Source organism: Diaphorina citri, unplaced genomic scaffold, assembly GCF_000475195.1.
Source record: "Diaphorina citri unplaced genomic scaffold, Diaci psyllid genome assembly version 1.1 scaffold1276, whole genome shotgun sequence".
In the NCBI taxonomy this organism is placed as follows: domain Eukaryota; kingdom Metazoa; phylum Arthropoda; class Insecta; order Hemiptera; family Psyllidae; genus Diaphorina; species Diaphorina citri.
Window position 1 is genome coordinate 1 of NW_007378705.1, and position 20,042 is coordinate 20,042.

The 20,042-nt window shown below is 37.2% G+C and overlaps 1 protein-coding gene across 1 annotated transcript; it reads left to right on the top strand.

The window, feature by feature from the left end:
* The first annotated feature begins 6,558 nt into the window (after positions 1–6,558).
* On the top strand, positions 6,559–19,742 carry LOC103515100 (store-operated calcium entry regulator STIMATE-like). Its single transcript, XM_008480017.2, has 5 exons — positions 6,559–6,586; positions 13,303–13,447; positions 14,135–14,256; positions 14,802–14,998; positions 18,924–19,742. Exons 1-5 carry the CDS (start codon positions 6,559–6,561, stop codon positions 19,152–19,154), a joined length of 723 nt encoding a protein of 240 aa, XP_008478239.1. The 3' UTR covers positions 19,155–19,742.
* Positions 19,743–20,042: the final 300 nt, after the last annotated feature.

Sequence of the window (20,042 nt, forward strand, 5' to 3'; positions counted from 1 at the left end):
CCAGTAAGTCCCTGCACGGAATCTTCAATCGGAAGGACATGGATGCGCTTGCCATACACAATCTGTATGTCTCTCTGTCTATCTGGTAGTGTGTATACACTATAGACCGAATACACTAAAACCAACAAGGTTTAGTGTATTCGGTCATTTTTTCCTCTTTTTTTTTCGCACTTACCCAGTGTTTCAGTGTTTGTTTGGTCGTTCTTTCCGCACTTACCCAGTAAGTCCCTGCACGGAGTCGTCAATCTTCAGAAGCCATGATGATGAAAAATTGCTACAAAGAGTTTTCACAAATGAGCAGTGACCAGTATTTTTATAGGGTTAGGCTAAACACTAAAAGGAGCTTTTTTTTATAATTGCTGTGGCTTCTGAATAGCCACCCACAAAAAGGAGCTTTCTTTTGAATCATCATGGCTTCTGAATTCAGAAGGCATGATGATGAAAAATTGCTACAAAGAGTTTTCACAAATGAGCAGTGACCAGTATTTTTATAGGGTTAGGCTAAACACAAAAAGGAGCTTTTTTTTATAATTGCTGTGGCTTCTGAATAGCCACCCACAAAAAGGAGCTTTCTTTTGAATCATCATGGCTTCTGAATAATCACCAAGTCATCTCTGATTGGCTAAAAAAATTGAAATCAACCAATTAGATTGCTTCTTCCAAGATTGAAACTTGTGGTCCCATGTTACACAATATTGCTGGTCACTTTCATGTACTTCTATGAAATCATCGTCTTATTAGGAACCAAACTCCATATTTTATTTGCCAAAGAATAAGTCATCCATACTAGTTCAGAAGCCATGATGATGAAAAATTGCTACAAAGAGTTTTCACAAAATGAGCAGTGACCAGTATTTTTATAGGGTTAGGCTAAACACAAAAAGGAACTTTTTTTTTATAATTGCTGTGGCTTCTGAATAGCCACCCACAAAAAGGAGCTTTCTTTTGAATCATCATGGCTTCTGAATAATCACTAAGTCATCTCTGATTGGCTAAAAAAGTTGAAATCAACCAATTAGATTGCTTCTTCCAAGATTTAAACTTGTGGTCCAATGTTACACAATATTGCTGGTCACTTTCATGTACTTCTATGAAATCATCGTCTTATTAGGAACCAAACTCCATATTTTATTTGCCAAAATCAAAATCCATCCAAGGTTTCATTTCCTCGGATGACTCTGCACTTTTTCCTTATCAAGTGGTGTAAGACACCAGTAGACCAGTTGTATCAAACAACGGAAGCTGTAGGTTTTCTTAGCTTTCAAGATTCAAATAAAACACCTTTTAATTCGAAAGAATTTATACAGAAAAGTTAAAAGCCTACAATAGTTCGAGGTTTTTACAAGTAATGCATTGGTTGAGAACAGTCAAGCATAACTTAGACAAAGCCGGATAGGAACCGAAAGTAAAGAGGCGACTAAGCAAGACAAAGGAGGACAATTGAAACTTTCTTTCCCGACAAAGTTCGATCACGATTGACCCAAAATCACTTACCCTTTATTATCAGCCATTTATGTGTTTAAATTCTGCTCTGAACGGAAGGATTTTCCTTAGGAAAGTTCACAAAATGACGAACGGAAATAAAAATTGTCTCTCGCTTTTCCAGTCTTTCTGCGAGCAAGACAAAGGAGGACAATTGAAACTTTCTTTCCCGATAAAGTTCGATCACGATTTACCCAAAATCACTTACCCTTTATTATCAGCCATTTATGTGTTTAAATTCTTGCTCTGAACGGAAGGATTTTCCTTAGGAAAGTTCACAAAATGACGAACGGAAATAAAAATTGTCTCTCGCTTTTCCAGTCTTTCTGCTCGGAACTTGAATCGCTGAATGACGGGAAGCGAGCAACGAACGGGGAGAAAAAACGTACAGTCATCTTTGTTTGTGCTCGTTGAGTTTTCCAGGCTGGCCAACCTCGAAAAGACAAAAGTTACTGGGGAAAAAATCGAATGCAGGAAGACCCAGGGCCGGATCGTATATATTCTTCCTTTAGGGCCGGATCGAGCTTGGGATGTTTCTTTTTCTTTTTAATTTTTAAAGAGGTTTGATAGGGGGAACTATACCTAACTGCTAAGTCCTTATCGTCCCGAAATCAAACAGGGAAGGACGATAGGGTAGGAGAAAGCCAGCCATTCCGTCATCCGTTCAGCATGAAATCCGCCCCGGGTGGGAATCGAACCCGTGGTCTAGCGTTTACAAGACGGACGTGCTACCAAAGAATTAAGCTAGGCTGGCCTTGATTTTTTTTTTTAATAAAATTACGAAAAACGGCTTTTTTCCCCTCACCCTCCCCGATAACAAAAAAGTGCTAGAAACTGCATGAAATGTATACAGGGTGGTTCGTGATTTGCGAACCACGCTTATATCTCAGAAACGGCTGGGAATTAAGGAATGAAATAAACGGCATCATGTAGATGAAATTTTAATGATTAGAATGGCTTTTTTTAAATTTGCAATTTTTTTTGCAAAACGGCCCATTTTTTGACAAATATAGGTCACTTTTATGGGAACCCCCATTTTTTTATTTAATTTTTGGAATCAGCATAAAATTTTAATTGAAAAAATGTATTCACTCGAAAAAATTTGCTCTACAAAAATTCTGTACACTGTGAGAAAGAAAAACAATTTCTTAATTCTTTCTTTAGTTTTTGTATTATTCACTTTAACAATTTCAACAACAATCAACAACAACAAACAAATTTATAAAAGCTGTTCAAAATGAGATCCATTTGTTTGTACACAGTAACGCATCCTTCGCTCTAACTCAGGACCAACTGCGTTGTTTATCATATCTGGGCATCTGGGGTCACTGACGCACACAAAATCGCGATTTGTGCAAATTTTTGTAGAGCAAATTTTTTCGAGTGAAAAATTTTTCAATTAAAATTTTATGCTGATTCCAAAAATCAAATAAAAAATGGGGGTTCCCATAAGAGTGACCTATATTTGGCAAAAAATGGGACGTTTTGCAAAAAAAATTGCAAATTTAAAAAAAGCCATTTTAATCATCAAAATTTCATCTACACGATGCCTTTTATTTCATTCCTTAATTCCCAGCCGTTTCTGAGATATAAGCGTGGTTCGCAAATCACGAACCACCCTGTACATATATATAGAAATGTGTCACTGCACTGAAGCCCTTCTCAAACAGGTATGTTGTTGGAAAGGCAAGTAATAACCACTTGGCCTTATTCCATAGGTCTCGACAAGTTTCTTTTCCTTGAGGCCAGAACTTTTCATACTCATACGAATTGAACAGAGCTTCTTTTCAACATCATACTTGATGTCCATCAATGATTTTTGAATAGATTCAGGGACCAAGGATTGTCCGCTGTGGATGGATTCAAAACCCACTTCTAATGTTGTTCGGTCTTGACCAGTTCTCTTTTCGCCCCCAGAAATCGGAAATCGCCCCCGTTCAGAATCGCTACTCTAAATGGTTACTAAAGGATACATGATGTGTGTTTCATTCTGTCTAATTGAGCTTCAATGAATTCCAGAGCGCTCAAATATGACTCCAATCTTGTTTGTGTAACCTCTTCGCCACATTTTCTGCACTTTATAATATCCAATTGAACTAGAACATAAAATAGATACATTTATCTTGCTATTACACTAGTCTTTTAGTCTTTTCAAGATAGCTGAATCCGAATATAATGACCGTTTTTCTGGGTCAATTCGAAATTGACGTTTTTCAAAACGTTTTTGCGTTTTTTGAAAATAGCTTTACACTTCAATTTATTTTATAATATTACCATCTACTATATGGCTCGAAAATTAACTATATCTATGGAAAATGTTGTGTCTTAGATTTCAACTAAACGTAACCAAACGTGCACAATATTTGAAAATCCGTTAAAAGAATAATCAAAAACGAGTTTTTTTTTCTTCTTCTTTAGGGTGAATTGATCGAAGAAAAATCTTTAAATTTCTGTAAATATTAGGCAGTAGGATTACAAATTTTCATCTGAGGGGATTCAAATGACAGTCGGTTGAGGGGGAAAAAAAAAACAGGCCCACATAGGTATGTTACAAGAATCAAAACAATGAGAAGAAAATGCACATTTCTTTACTCGGCCTGCTATATGGACCTTTTGGCGACAAAGATCTTTCTTGCAGGGCGGGGTGAATTTGTAAATTTAAAAGTTGATGGAAGAGATGGAGAAAATGTACCAGAGACCGACGAACAACGCACAGGAGGTACAGAGAATAAAGAAGATGATGTAGGATTGGTAACAGTGGTACTAGAAGAGAACAGTGAAGAAGAAAAGTTGAGAGTAGCAGTAGCAGAAGAAGTAGCCAATAAAGACTGAGAGGAAGGAACAGGAACGGTAGAGAACATCAAAGATGAAGTAGTTGTAGGAGCAGTAGAGACTATGCAAACTGATGAGAGAGTTGTAGCAGCAGCAGAAGTAGCCAATGAAGACTGAGAGGAAGGAACAGGAACGGTAGAGAACATCAAAGATGAAGTAGTTGTAGGAGCAGTAGAGACTATGCAAACTGATGAGAGAGTTGTAGCAGCAGCAGAAGTAGCCAATGAAGACTGAGAGGAAGGAACAGGAACGGTAGAGAACATCAAAGATGAAGTAGTTGTAGGAGCAGTAGAGACTATGCAAACTGATGAGAGAGTTGTAGCAGCAGCAGAAGTAGCCAATGAAGACTGAGAGGAAGGAACAGGAACGGTAGAGAACATCAAAGATGAAGTAGTTGTAGGAGCAGTAGAGACTATGCAAACTGATGAGAGAGTTGTAGCAGCAGCAGAAGTAGCCAATGAAGACTGAGAGGAAGGAACAGGAACGGTAGAGAACATCAAAGATGAAGTAGTTGTAGGAGCAGTAGAGACTATGCAAACTGATGAGAGAGTTGTAGCAGCAGCAGAAGTAGCCAATGAAGACTGAGAGGAAGGAACAGGAACGGTAGAGAACATCAAAGATGAAGTAGTTGTAGGAGCAGTAGAGACTATGCAAACTGATGAGAGAGTTGTAGCAGCAGCAGAAGTAGCCAATGAAGACTGAGAGGAAGGAACAGGAACGGTAGAGAACATCAAAGATGAAGTAGTTGTAGGAGCAGTAGAGACTATGCAAACTGATGAGAGAGTTGTAGCAGCAGCAGAAGTAGCCAATGAAGACTGAGAGGAAGGAACAGGAACGGTAGAGAACATCAAAGATGAAGTAGTTGTAGGAGCAGTAGAGACTATGCAAACTGATGAGAGAGTTGTAGCAGCAGCAGAAGTAGCCAATGAAGACTGAGAGGAAGGAACAGGAACGGTAGAGAACATCAAAGATGAAGTAGTTGTAGGAGCAGTAGAGACTATGCAAACTGATGAGAGAGTTGTAGCAGCAGCAGAAGTAGCCAATGAAGACTGAGAGGAAGGAACAGGAACGGTAGAGAACATCAAAGATGAAGTAGTTGTAGGAGCAGTAGAGACTATGCAAACTGATGAGAGAGTTGTAGCAGCAGCAGAAGTAGCCAATGAAGACTGAGAGGAAGGAACAGGAACGGTAGAGAACATCAAAGATGAAGTAGTTGTAGGAGCAGTAGAGACTATGCAAACTGATGAGAGAGTTGTAGCAGCAGCAGAAGTAGCCAATGAAGACTGAGAGGAAGGAACAGGAACGGTAGAGAACATCAAAGATGAAGTAGTTGTAGGAGCAGTAGAGACTATGCAAACTGATGAGAGAGTTGTAGCAGCAGCAGAAGTAGCCAATGAAGACTGAGAGGAAGGAACAGGAACGGTAGAGAACATCAAAGATGAAGTAGTTGTAGGAGCAGTAGAGACTATGCAAACTGATGAGAGAGTTGTAGCAGCAGCAGAAGTAGCCAATGAAGACTGAGAGGAAGGAACAGGAACGGTAGAGAACATCAAAGATGAAGTAGTTGTAGGAGCAGTAGAGACTATGCAAACTGATGAGAGAGTTGTAGCAGCAGCAGAAGTAGCCAATGAAGACTGAGAGGAAGGAACAGGAACGGTAGAGAACATCAAAGATGAAGTAGTTGTAGGAGCAGTAGAGACTATGCAAACTGATGAGAGAGTTGTAGCAGCAGCAGAAGTAGCCAATGAAGACTGAGAGGAAGGAACAGGAACGGTAGAGAACATCAAAGATGAAGTAGTTGTAGGAGCAGTAGAGACTATGCAAACTGATGAGAGAGTTGTAGCAGCAGCAGAAGTAGCCAATGAAGACTGAGAGGAAGGAACAGGAACGGTAGAGAACATCAAAGATGAAGTAGTTGTAGGAGCAGTAGAGACTATGCAAACTGGACTTGAATGGTTTGCTTGACACAGACACCAGATGACTTGAAGCATAGAACTGGCTAGTGTTGACAAGAAATACAGTATCACTGAATTCCTTATTATTCAACATCACTCCAACATTTTTCTGGAGTGACTGTACATTACTTTTGGACACTTCACCAACTTCTCCCATTCTGAAAGCATATATAAATGTTATAATTAAAACTGAATTTCTTCTTGGAACAAAACTTGGACTCTATTAATTAAGTCAGTGAGTGATTGAATTACAAAATCATTTTAATTTTGATATTTCTATGCTTTTAGAATGGGAGAAAATGACGAAATGTCCAAAAGTAATGTGCAGTCACACACAGCACACACAAAACTTTTCTTTCCCATGTCAAATATGCTTGGTTTCTGTGCTAGGAATCCTTACAAAATATAATTCACATTGCACGGTATGTTTTCTATAATAATCATTTATCTGTGCATACTTATTCGATCCAGAATGAAGCTCACCAATCTCTACAATTTTACCATTTGGAATAAAGCTTAGAACTTGGTATTTGTTGGTATCAGGTAACAACACTGGAGGGCTGCCAAATTCATGAGGTAATATCTTGAGTTGGCATAAACAGGAAATTCTCACGTCTCTCGGAGTGGAACAGGTACATACTAAAAAAAAACCAGTCTGAAAACTTCATCAAAACAATTAAGATGACGTCTTACTCTTATCTTACATTTAAACTCATCAGTGAGATACTCTAAAAAAAAACCAGTCTGAAAACTTCATCAAAACAATTAAGATGTCTTACTCTTATCTTACATTTAAACTCATCAGTGAGATACTCTTCTTCTGATTCATACATTTCAGAAGGGCTCTCAATTTTTCGAATTGTAAACTTCTTAGATAATAATTCTCCACATCCTTTCTTGTAAATAGCAAAACATTTTTTATCTTCAATGTGTTTAGAATACTTAGACCTCGGTTGAATAATCTGAGAATATTGATTGCAGTCTGACAGAAATACTTTGTACATTGCAAAAAGTTTGGTCTCACTTGCTTTTATAAAATCTGTTGCTGAAATACTGGAAATTCGGATGTGAGATAACAATGATTTCAGAACATTTGCAGAAAAAGTTTTCACCAACTCAGAACAAGCCAATATCAAAAAATTTCGAAAGTTATATCCACTTTTTTTACACCAATAATTTACGACATACAGCCTGATTCCCTCGAATTTGCCATCAAAAATTTTGTCAAAAGAGAACGAATGTGCCATCAAATTCATTACAAGTTCATACAAGACGAGTATTGTTTATTCCCCCAAATACGTTTCTAAATTCCCTGACTTTTTTGGATTTTTGTCAATTTTTTGAGAAATTCCCTGACAATTCCCTGACTTTTCCAGTCTCCGTCATTACAAGTTCATACAAGACGAGTATTGTTTATTCCCCCCCCCAATACGTTTCTATAGAACACAAAATTACAGCGCCGCAGGCGAAATTTTTTCGAGAAAATTTAAGTAGCCCCTTCAAGGTTGCATACTTTTTTATGGACCGAAAATTCTTTTTTTTTAGGCTTTGAAAAATTCCCTGACTTTTTTGGATTTTTGTCAATTTTTTGAGAGAAATTCCCTGACAATTCGGTTTTCCAGTCTGGTAGACACCCTGTATGCACATTTATATTACATAGCTACTCATTTTCCTCACGAGGCTGAGTGGGCTCCGCAACACAGTCACGGAATCAATCATTTGCATAATACACATTTTTTGATCGCGCCGGGAATCAAACCCGGGTCTCCCGCGTGGAAAGCCACCGCGCTACGCCACTGGGGATCAATTTTTTGAGTGGAGTATAAATTTAAATTGCAATTTATTGAGTAGAGTATAGAGGCCGTAAAAATCCCAGCAAGCCAGGAAACCCAGCAGCTCGCGATTGCCATATGGTCACCCATCCAAATGTTATATTAACCAAGCACATCATCGCTTAACTTCAGTGATCCCAATGGACCGGCCCTGGTTGTTATAAAATACAAAGGAGGTTGAAGAAGAGTGGATAATGTCGCCTGGATGTCCCAATGGACCGGCCCTGGTTGTTATAAAATACAAAGGAGGTTGAAGAAGAGTGGATAATGTCGCCTGGATGTAAAATTGAAACCGCTTCAAGGTCGGAACAAATCAGGGCCGTATTTATCCCAAGTTAACCAAAATAGGATTCTATCCGGGTAGAAGAGAGGTTAGGATCGGATAACGCGATCCTGGACCCGGGTTCTATGTTCTATCCCGATTCTAAGTGGGTAGAAACCGGATAAATCACATCAGGGCCGTATTTATCCCAAGTTAACCAAAATAGGATTCTATCCCTATATTCCCTATCCGGTTAGAAGAGAGGTTAGGATCGGATAACGCGATCCTGGACCCGGGTTCTATGTTCTATCCCGATTCTAAGTGGGTAGAAACCGGATAAATGTCCCTCCGGCCTGCTCTGATCCAATTATTTATTTATTTACACGCTAAAGCAGCAAGGCCATGCGTGGGACCCAATTATAACCCATTTAAAATCCAGTTTCTACCCACTTAAGAATACGTTCGTTTTTCAATTTCCATTTTATTTTTAAAGCTATAGGGTGAAGCAGGGCCATAATTAAAGGGGGGGTGAGGGGGCCCGGCCCGAGCTCTCCTTTTCTCTTCTGTACCTACTACTACTATAGGTCAGACTTCGAAAATTTGGAGCATATACCCTCCCCCTCAGCAAAATCCACGATACGGCCCTGGGGTGGAGACCAGGCTATTTTTCGCTCAATGACCACCAATACCACCACTAAGCAGAAATAGGGCCGTATTCAGGGGGGCCGACCTCCCCCCTTGAGCTTTTTTTCCTCTACTGTGTAGGCCAAAGCCCAAACTCCAAGTTTTGAGCATCCATCCCCCCCCCACTTCTGGGATATAATGTAGGTCTCAATTGGGAAGAGGCTGGCCAGGAACTTTTGGGACCTAATGTCGGTATGGAAATATACGAAACAGGATACAACAACAGGGGTTGTTTTTCAATGGCCACCATTAAGCAGAAACAGGTCCGTTTTCAGGGGGGCCGACCTCCCCCCTTGAGCTTTTTTTCCTCTACTGTGTAGGCCAAACTCCAAGTTTTGAGCATCCATCCCCCCTCCACTTCTGGGATATAATGTAGGTCCCAATTGGGAAGAGGCTGGCCAGGAACTTTTGGGACCTAATGTCGGTATGGAAATATACGAAACAGGATACAACAACAGGGGTTGTTTTAATGAATAGAAAAATAATCATTTATTATAAAATAAAGAAAACAAATTGAGTACGGTATAGTAATTATGTATGTAGGTAATAAAAATATTGGTGCTATCCGCACAATTAAGAAAAATAGTAATAAAAATGTTACAACTATTAAGAAAGAGCAAACTTAATTATATGTAATAAGAAAAAGAAAAAAAAAGAAGACAAACGTAATATGAAAAAGAAAAAAAAAAAGACAAATAATTAACTGACCAAAAATTGAGTTGGATTTTTCACTCGAGTGAAGTGTTGAAATAATCAAGTCAAACTCTGGTCTAATATACTATAGATTGCTGACAACCTAGGGTCCGGGGCTATCTATTTGACTACATATTTAAACTGAGTGGGGAAATTAATTTGAAATGTTTTATGCTTTATTAATATGTTTTATTAATTTGAAACGGCTACTCACAAGAACATGAGAGACAAGTGCCACTCAAGTTGAAATTAGAATCAAGTGGTAAAAATGAGCCTGAAAACTCCTGCTTATTTATTGAAAATTTTGAGGTAGAATGTTTTCAAAAATGAAAAAGTCATACAAAACCATTGAACATCATCACAGGAAAAATTCTGGGCTCAAATTCTTCTTCTGCAGGGGTCAGTACCTATTATTACTATGGGCAAGGCTCTATTCTATGTATGAACTTAAATGGTTTGCTTGACACAGACACCAGATGACTTGAAGCATAGAACTGGTTATTATTAACAAGGTTGTTAAAGTGATCAGTTAACAAAGACTTGAATGGTTTGCTTGACACAGACACCAGATGACTTGAAGCATAGAACTGGTTATTATTAACAAGGAATAAAGTATCACTGTATTCCTTATTGTTCAACATCACTTCAACATTTATCTGCAGCGACTGCATGTTACTTTTGGACATTTTTTCGACTTCTACCATTCTGAAAACATAGAAAAGCTCTACATTAGTGATGGGCTGAGTTGAAGATTGTTCAACATCACTTCAACATTTATCTGCAGTGACTGGATGTTACTTTTGGACATTTTTTCGACTTCTACCATTCTGAAAACATAGAAAAGCTCTACATTAGTGATGGGCTGAGTTGAATATTTCACTCGAGTTAAGTGTTGAAATAATCAAGTCAAACTCTGGTCTAATATTCTATAGATTGCTGACAACCTAGGGTCCTGGGCTATCTATTTGACTACATCCGGATAAATGTCCCTCCTCTGACCCAATTATTTATACGCTAAAGCAGCAAGGCCATGTGTGGGACCCAATTATAACCCATTTAAAATCCAGTTTCTACCCACTTAATTAGAATACGTTCGGTTTTTTTTAATTTCCATTTTATTTTTAAAGCTATAGGGTGAAGCAGGGCCATAATTAAAGGGGGGCGAGGGGGCCCGGCCCGAGCTCTCCTTTTCTCTGATTTTTCACTCGAGTGAAGTGTTGAAATAATCAAGTCAAACTCTGGTCTAATATTCTATAGATTGCTGACAACCTAGGGTCCTGGGCTATCTATTTGACTACATATTTAAACTGAGTGGGGAAATTAATTTGAAATGTTTCATGCTTTATTAACATGTTTTATTAATTTGAAACAGCTACTCACAAGTACATGAGAGACAAGTGCCACTCGAGTTGAAATTAGAATCAAGTGGTAAAAAATGAGCCTGAAACCTCCTGCTTATTTATTGAAAATTTTGAGGTAGAATGTTTTCAAAAATCAAAATCTTTTCTCTGGAGTTATTTTTAGAAGATTCTTTACACTCCTCTTCCAATTCTGAGTTTTCATTACCATTTTCTTTCACTACTACTCATCGTCAAGGTGCTTATTACGTGTCTCATGCAGTTGGATTTCTGGAGCGAAGTGAGTCGGTTCATTTTGTCACCGATAACAAATCCACAGGCTGAACTAGCCGTTGTGATGCTCATCATTCCATTCTTCGTAAATGTGAGTATCAAATTCATTTTTTTCCAAACCTGTTGTTGGCTCCCTCATGTCCTACCTGAGATCCCTTAAAATTTTCAACAAGATATAAGATGAGGCGAACGTAACACATCAGTTAAAGTGCCTAACCGAAAAAAAGTAATTTTTTTCACATCTGCTTTATAAGTGCTAGGTCGCAGGTTTTGCTTCCCGCCTGGGGCGGATTTTATCCTAAATAGATAGTGAAATAATAATAATAAAAAATAACTACCTTTCCTTACCTATAAGAAGGAAAGTAATGTATTCAGCTGAAATTTCCGATGGTCAGTTTTTAGAGCCAAAACAAGTTTTGAGGTCCCTAGAGCCAATCCGTCTAATGTAGCAGTTGTTTCATTGCTACGAAATAAAAACGGTGGTGTGGTGAAACACTTTTTTCAAAACTAGAGTTCATTTAACAGACTTGGGTAATTTCATAAGTATTTTACCAGACTTAATTGACCGAACAAAGTGAAGGTCTACTTTTTAACGCGACCGTTTTGCATTTGGTTTAGATGTCTGTTTGTTTGTGTTTGTTCCGCTATAACACGCGATTGCCTGGTCCGATTTTGATGAACTTTGAAATTTTGAGTTCCTTGAATCAAGACACGTCGATCCTTGAAATTTTAACAGACTTAGGTAATTTTATAAGTATTTTACTAGACTTAATTGACCGAACAAAGTGAAGGTCTATTTTTTAACTCAACCGTTTTGCATTTGGTTTAGATGTCTGTTTGTTTATGTGTTTGTTCCGCTATAACACGCGATCGCCTGGTCCGATTTGGATAAAATTTGAAATTTCGAGTTCCTTGAATCAAGACACGTCGATCCTTGAAATTTGGTGTCCCAGGTCCAATTTTGGTGTCAAACTTTTAAACACGGCAATAGATAAATTACCACATGTATGACCCTTGTATACCCTTGTGTTTCTTCAAAAAAAAAAAAAAAAAAAAAAAAAAAAAAAAAAAAAAAAAAAAAATGGGCCCCAAAAAAACTTTTTAAAAAAAAAAAAAAAAAAAAAACAAACAAACAAACAAACAAAGATCCCAATTCTTGGTAAATCTATCGTTTTAAAAAAGGTCAATCATTCTTTAAATCTTTTGAGTGATTGTAAGTAAAACCTGTTCTCTGTCCTTTTTATTACGTAAGACGTATTCCTTCTGTTTTAATCTATTGGGAAAAGTAAGAAAACTGGGAACAACATTATTTTGGAGCTGTCAAAAGCAGACTGACTTTATTTTCCAAAACCTAGAATAGAATATGAATATGTTTGTAAAATTGGGTCCTTTTTTTACTTTAATAACCCCAATGTTGATTTTTCTATATTCTCATTCAATTTAATTGTATTTTATCATTCATTGTACATCCTTTGTTTACACCTATGTTTAATGTTGTAAGATAATACTCATTGATGCTAAATAAATAAATTCAATTTCAATATTATCTTGGAAATTGGGTACAGAAATGCTGTTTTAATTTAAAGATTTTTCATATTACTTAGGTATGTCATCTTCTCTATAAAATCTAAAATCTCTTGTATTAAGCAGTACAACTACAGAATCAATTTGGAAACTTTCAAGTTTTGATAAGTACCATCGAATATCTTTGGAGAAATCTGTTAGTTCATAGGTATCACACAGACATAGGACTTCACACAAGACAGCTTTGTCTGTTTGAGTGAAGTTAATCTCTATGCCATAGATACATTTCAGTATGATGTGGAAACTGTCATGAAAAGGAGCTTTTCTTTTCCATGGATGTGACTTCCGTATAATTACCGGAAGAAGAAGAAGATTATTTATTTTATATTATTACTTTTTCTTTTCAGTCAAAAGGTTCTGTGAGCCCAAGTATGAGCGAAGACCGTGGATCATTTGGTTTTACGACACTTCCAAGCAAGTTATCGGATCCCTAGTCATTCATATTAGCAATATAATTTTAGCAAGTGGGTTCCATGGGGACCCATGTACGTGGTAAGTATAAAAAAACAATTGAAACATCTCAAATTCTTTGTGATAACGCAGAACTTTTTCACAACTTTTTTAGATATCACAACAGTAGGTACTAAGACAATTGAAACATCTCAAATTCTTTGTGATAAAGCAGAACTTTTTCACAACTTTTTTAGATATCACAACAGTAGGTACTAAGGTTCACAAAAAACTAAGGTCCAGTCCTATCTCAGCAGGATAAACAAGGTATATTCTATTGTCTCAAGACAATAGAATATACCTCCCCATCCGTGGCACAAGCTCTGGCTTTTATGGATGGGTATACCATATACCATTTGTTAACAATTTATTTGATGAGAGAGTTGTTCTGAAAAACCAATAAATGGAAACTTATAAAATAAAAAAATAAAATTGTCTACTCTATTCTATCCTACTAAGTGCCTCCTTTGCAATCAATTTCCGTATTTCAATACTCTTTTTACACTGGTAATGCTGCCACTGGTGGCTACTTGATTGAAGTAGCTACTCAATTGTCCTCACAAGGCTGAGTGCACTCAGAACTCCAAGCACAGAGCCGAAAAATTTTGGCCCCACTGGGAATTGAACTCGGGCCTCCTGCATGCAAGCCTAGTGTGATACCCACTCGGCCACAGAGGTTGCTTAAATGAACACTATAATAAATCTCTCTTTGTCCCCCTCCACCTTCAGGTATGTGATCCATTTCTTGTTGGACTCTTCGCTGGGTCTATTCCTCATATATCTTGGCATTCGCTACGCTTGTTTCCTAGCCAAGAAAAACTCTTGGAGCATGCTAGACTTTGGAGACTACGGTAAGTGGGTGAACCAAGTTTGGTTAAGTTTTGAAAAGTCTTTTACAAGTAAAATATTTAATAAAATTCTCTTGACAGAGACAGTGTAGATCAAAGGTTCCCAATCTGTGGTACACATACCACTAGTGGTACCATACATTGAAGCATTTCTGGTGGTACACTAAGAGATTTGAAAATCCCATTTTTTATGGTTTATCTGGAAATACAAAAAACTGGTAACCTTAGTTGGAAGAGAAAAAATCTACAATCAATGCACCAAAAAATTGTGACATCATACTACAATTAAAAAAAAAAATTGCCTGTGGCGATAATATCTTTATTTAAACCCCAAACTACACAAGTTTGATGATTATTGGTAAGAAAAAAAACTTGACCATATTGTTGTGCCAGTTAAGTTTTTTTTTCTAATAAGGAAAATAACTATGTAAAAAGTAAAAAAAAAAGATTGTACCTCGGTACCGCTTTGTCACACAAAATACATTTTTCTACTCATCATAAAGGTGCTTATAATTCAGCTAATCTAGCTAGATTTCTGTATTTCACAGGCAATCCACCTTCCTATCACATTTGGCTGTCGCAGTGTGTTCTGTACGTCATTCTTCTACTCATTGTCAAGGTGCTTATTACATGTCTCATGCAGTTGGATTTCTGGAGCGAAGTGAGTCGGTTCATTTTGTCACCAATAACAAATCCACAGGCCGAACTAGCGGTTGTGATGCTCATCATTCCATTCTTCGTAAATGTGAGTATCAAATTAATTTTTTTCCAAACCTGGTGTTGACTCCCCCATGCCCTACCTGAGATCCCTTAAAATTTTCAACAAGATATAAGACGAGGCGAACGTAACACATCAGTTAAAGTGCCTAACCGAAAAAAAGTAATTTTTTTCACATCTGCTTTATAAGTGCTAGGTCGCAGGTTGTGTTGTTATAGGGCTAGGTTAAGCACAAAAAGGAGCTTTCAGTACTTGTTCAGAAGTCACGTCAAACTTGCTACAAAAAGGAACTTTCACAATTTGAACAGTGACCAGTGTCTTTAGGGTTCAATTAAACACAAAAAGGAGCTTTCAGTTCTTGTTCAGAAGTCACGTCAATGGATAGTTGCAACAAAAAGGAGCTGTCACAAATCTGCAGTGACCAGTGTTATTATAGGGTTAGGTCAAACACAAAAGGAGCTTTCTTTTTCATTGTCATATAGCTTCTGAATAATTACTGATAATACTTACTTGGTAGGAGCAACAAATAGGTCAAACACAAAAGGAGCTTTCTTTTTCATTGTCATAGCTTCTGCATAATTACTGATAATACTTACTTGGTAGGAGCAACAAAACAAGACGTCAAGCCATACAAACACCAAGATACCTTAAAACCAAAGTCCCAAAAAGCTCGGCAGTTTTTTCTTTTTCTGTTAATAGTGTTTTCTCTTTTTATCAATTTTTTTTTACCGCTCTATCGCTCTAACCGCTCGCTCGCGCTCGCACAAGGAAGGAACAAGCAACAAGGACAAGGAATCGAGGATCGAGGATGTTATGGACAGTGGAGAGTTGTATTCGATTTGAGGGATTTTACGAAATTTTTTTTTCGGTTGGTAACATTTTTATGTTGGTGAACACAGCCATCATCACTTGTATCAAAAAACAAAAGTAAACAAAAAAGTAAAACAACTTGGGCAAAAGAATCCGAGTGGGGTCTACAGTTCACAGAACTACTAGTAAGTATTTCATTCTCTTCTGTCCGTAGGCGCTTCAATTCTGGATCACGGACGACATTCTCATGCATCAGTCCCGTCATTTCGACGGCATACTGACGCGCATGAAAATCCGCTACCGGCAAATAGTGACGCATCTATAAAACTAAAACTCAAAAGTCGACACACCTGACACCATGTTTTAATCTATTGGGAAAAGTAAGAAAACTGGGAACAACATTATTTTGGAGCTGTCAAAAGCAGACTGACTTTATTTTCCAAAACCTACAGTCAGATAATATCTGGCCGATATCGTAACACCTTCTGTCTAATTTAATATAAGATAATACATATGTAGCATTTATTCGTACCTTCTTCTCAACTTGGGCAAAAGAATCCGAGTGGGGTCTACAGTTCACAGAACTACTAGTAAGTATTTCATACTCTTCTGTTAAGCCTTATGCTTTTGATGATGGAGCTGGCTTGATGTGTATTGATTATTGAAGTATTGTTATACGTATATTAAAAAAAAAAATTCCTATTTAAAAAAAAGCTGCCCATGCTACAAGTTAAGCAACGTCAAGAATGACGCGTGTTTGGATGGGTGAAACGCCTTAGCATTGTCCCCTCTTTGACGGAGTAGTTGACTTTGGCTCACCACCTTAGGGTGCCGGGTTCGAATCTCGTCTTTGGTGATTTTTACGATTCTTTTTTTCACCATTCGGATTGGTGTGATTTTTTTTTTACTTCATTTTAAGTGGCAGGGTTCTCACTTACGTGGGCTCTTTCACCCAACCACCGATTTTCCCTATTTGGGATGTAATAATTTTTCTGTATGAGCTGATTTTCCCTATATGGGTTCTAATAATATTGTGCCTTAGGGTGCCGGGTTCGAATCTCATCTTTAGTGATTTTTACGATTTTTTTTTTCTTTTTTACCATTCGGATGGGTGTGATTTTTTTTACTTCATTTTAAGTGGCAGGGTTCTCACTTACGTGGGCACTTCCACCCAACCACCGATTTTCCCTATTTGGGATGTAATAATTTTTCTGTATGAGCTGATTTTCCCTATATGGGTTCTAATAATATTGTGCTTTGAAGCAATTTATTAAAGGTACGTAGTTACCTACCTTCTTTTATATTAGGGGAAAAAAAGTAATAAGAGTTTAACTTAACCAAAGTTTAACTTAATCGAAGTTTAACTTAATCCAAGTTTAGTCTTGGATTGTTCGTATGAGACAGACAGAGAGAGGGTGTGTGAGATAAATATAAAGTTGTCTTTCTCTCTAACTTTTTTATACTTTGTGTACCTACCTATATTTTTAGATTGGACGTGATTTTTCAAGTTAACTATTATTTAAATTAAAGAAAAACATTTGATTATTATTATTTATATATTTAATGAATTTCTTTTCAGCGTTATTTATTTGGTAAGGTTCCTTAATATTATAATTTTACAATAAAAACAGGGTACTTATGCAACGTATGTAGTTTTACAGTTTAAAATTACATTGCTTTCCTTCCTTGGAAATAAAGGGACTTCAGTCCTTTTCATGCAGTAGTTCTAAAAATAGTATCTTTCAAGCTGATCTTTTGCCTACCTTCCTACTGTATATCTACTCTACCAATACTAAATACTAAATAGGTAATGGTCGATTAGGTAATCATCTATTATATTCTAAAAAAAACTATAGTTTTTTTTTTTTTTTTTTTAAAACCCATCTATTCTTTTGCCTACCTTTCTACTGTATATCTACTCTACCAATACTAAATAGGTAATGGTCGATTAGATATCATCTATTATATATTCTAAAAAACCCTAGTTTTTTTTTTTGCTAAAACCTATCTATTAGGTAGGTGTTATTGAAATTTTGCCTATCTCAATAATTCTAAATCTAATTAAATAATTAGATGAAATAATTATGGTCAAACGGAAAGCCTCTTTACAATTTCCCACATCAAAAATTATTGTCACTTAATATTGCATTTTCGGGCTTGCGCCCCTAAAACAGACATATAATACAAAACGGTAGTCAAAATTAAAATATTCCCTGTTTGCAAATGCGCCTAAAGCCAAAAAGCCAAAAATCTACAAGCCCTGAATAAAATTTATCATTTAATGATTGATAAAAGAAGAAGATATCTTTGAAGAAGTTTGATAGAGGGAACTGTAACTGCCAAGGTCTTATCGTCCCGAAAGAAAAGAGAGAAGGAAGACAGGATAGGAGAAAGCCACCCGTTCCAAGAACGAATTTTATCTGTTTAGGATTTTATCGCCCCGGGCGGGAATTGAACCCGCGATCAAAACGAGGCTGTTTATTGTCCTGGGTTATTTTTATGACTAGTTCATGAGACGAAAACAATCCATATTACTCGTATATTTACACTTGTAGCTTTAACACTTTCGGTGCCACGTCAGTTGTTTTTAACTGACATGGCATTATCGAAAAAGTGAGTGTCAGTTATAGGGTCTCACTTTCCGTGTGTGTCAGTTGTTTTTAACTGCCTCTGCAATGCTTTAAGCATAGGAATAGAAATCTGGGTCCCAATTTTTTTCATGAAAATATCTTGAGAAATAAAGAAATGGGATCAAAAACAGAATCCCCCTGTCAGTTAAAAATAACTCACAGGGGGATCTATTTGGGGCCTGAGGGTAAACTCTTCATTTTAGCGTGGGCACTGAGAGAGTTGATGCTGTGTCGACGGTCGTCTATCGACGGTGGACTAAAAAAAATCTCGTGTGAACATCACACGACTTTCCTTATCCTATTGAATGATGCTTATTTGAGTGTTCTTTTACCCTAACTTTTACAAGAACACTATAATAAATCTCTCTTTGTCCCCCTCCACCTTCAGGTATGTGATCCATTTCTTGTTGGACTCTTCGCTGGGTCTATTTCTCAACTTGGGCAAAAGAATCCGAGTGGGGTCTACAGTTCACAGAACTACTAGTAAGTATTTCATACTCTTCTGTCCGCAGGCGCTTCAGTTCTGGATAACGGACGACATTCTCATGCATCAGTCCCGTCATTTCGACGGCATACTGACGCGCATGAAAATCCGCTACCGGCAAATAGTGACGCATCCGCGGTCCGGCGGCGTGTCGGGTCCGGATTTTACCGTATCCGATGACGATGATGACGAGCTGCTGAATCCGGATAGGGATTCCGTGACCAATATATCCGTTCCGGGCCGTAGCATATTCGCGTAGGGACTGAATAGGAAAATTGAGGTATAATTGGTTTGTATCCAACAGGAGGAATTGTATAATTATTGTTGGTTTTTATCCAACAGAATTGAAGAAAGACGTTTTTTCCCATAGGATTGAAGAGGAAACGAGGAATTGTCTAATAAGATTGAAGAAGGATTGTATACCAAATTGAATTGAGGAATTGTTGTATGAAATGTTGGTTTGTATCCAACAGGAGGAATTGTATAATTGTTGGTTTTTATCCAACAGAATTGAAGAAAGACGTTTTTTCCCATAGGATTGAAGAGGAAACGAGGAATTGTCTAATAAGATTGAAGAAGGATTGTATACCAAATTGAATTGAGGAATTGTTGTATGAAATGTTGGTTTGTATCCAACAGGAGGAATTGTATAATTGTTGGTTTTTATCCAACAGAATTAAAGAAAGACGTTTTTTTCCATAGGATTGAAGAGGAAACGAGGAATTGTCAAATAAGATTGAAGAAGGATTGTATACCAAATTGAATTGAGGAATTGTTGTATGAAATGTTGGTTTGTATCCAACTGGAGGAATTGTATAATTGTTGGTTTGTATCCAACAGAATTGAAGAAAAATGTTGTTTTTTATCCCGTAGGATTGAAGAGGAAAGGAAGATAAGATTGAAGAAGGATTGTATACCAAATTGAATTGAGGAATTGTTGTATGAAATGTTGGTTTGTATCCAACAGGAGGAATTGTATAATTGTTGGTTTGTATCCAACAGAATTGAAGAAAAATGTTGTTTTTTATCCCGTAGGATTGAAGAGGAAAGGAAGTCATATAGGATTGAGGCAGTGTGGGATGATATGTTGGTTTATATCCAACAGAATTGAAGAGCATATTCGGGTAAGACTGAAGAGGAAATGGAG

What these genes read in the sequence shown, in the direction of transcription:
- LOC103515100 (XM_008480017.2), top strand. Translation starts at nt 6,559, where the DNA reads ATGGGAGAAAATGACGAAATGTCCAAAA. An exon ending in GCTAGACTTTGGAGACTACG is followed by an intron (nt 14,257 to 14,801) that starts GTAAGTGGGTGA and finishes TGTATTTCACAG; the next exon opens with GCAATCCACCTTCCTATCAC. An exon ending in TCATTCCATTCTTCGTAAAT is followed by an intron (nt 14,999 to 18,923) that starts GTGAGTATCAAA and finishes TTCTGTCCGCAG; the next exon opens with GCGCTTCAGTTCTGGATAAC.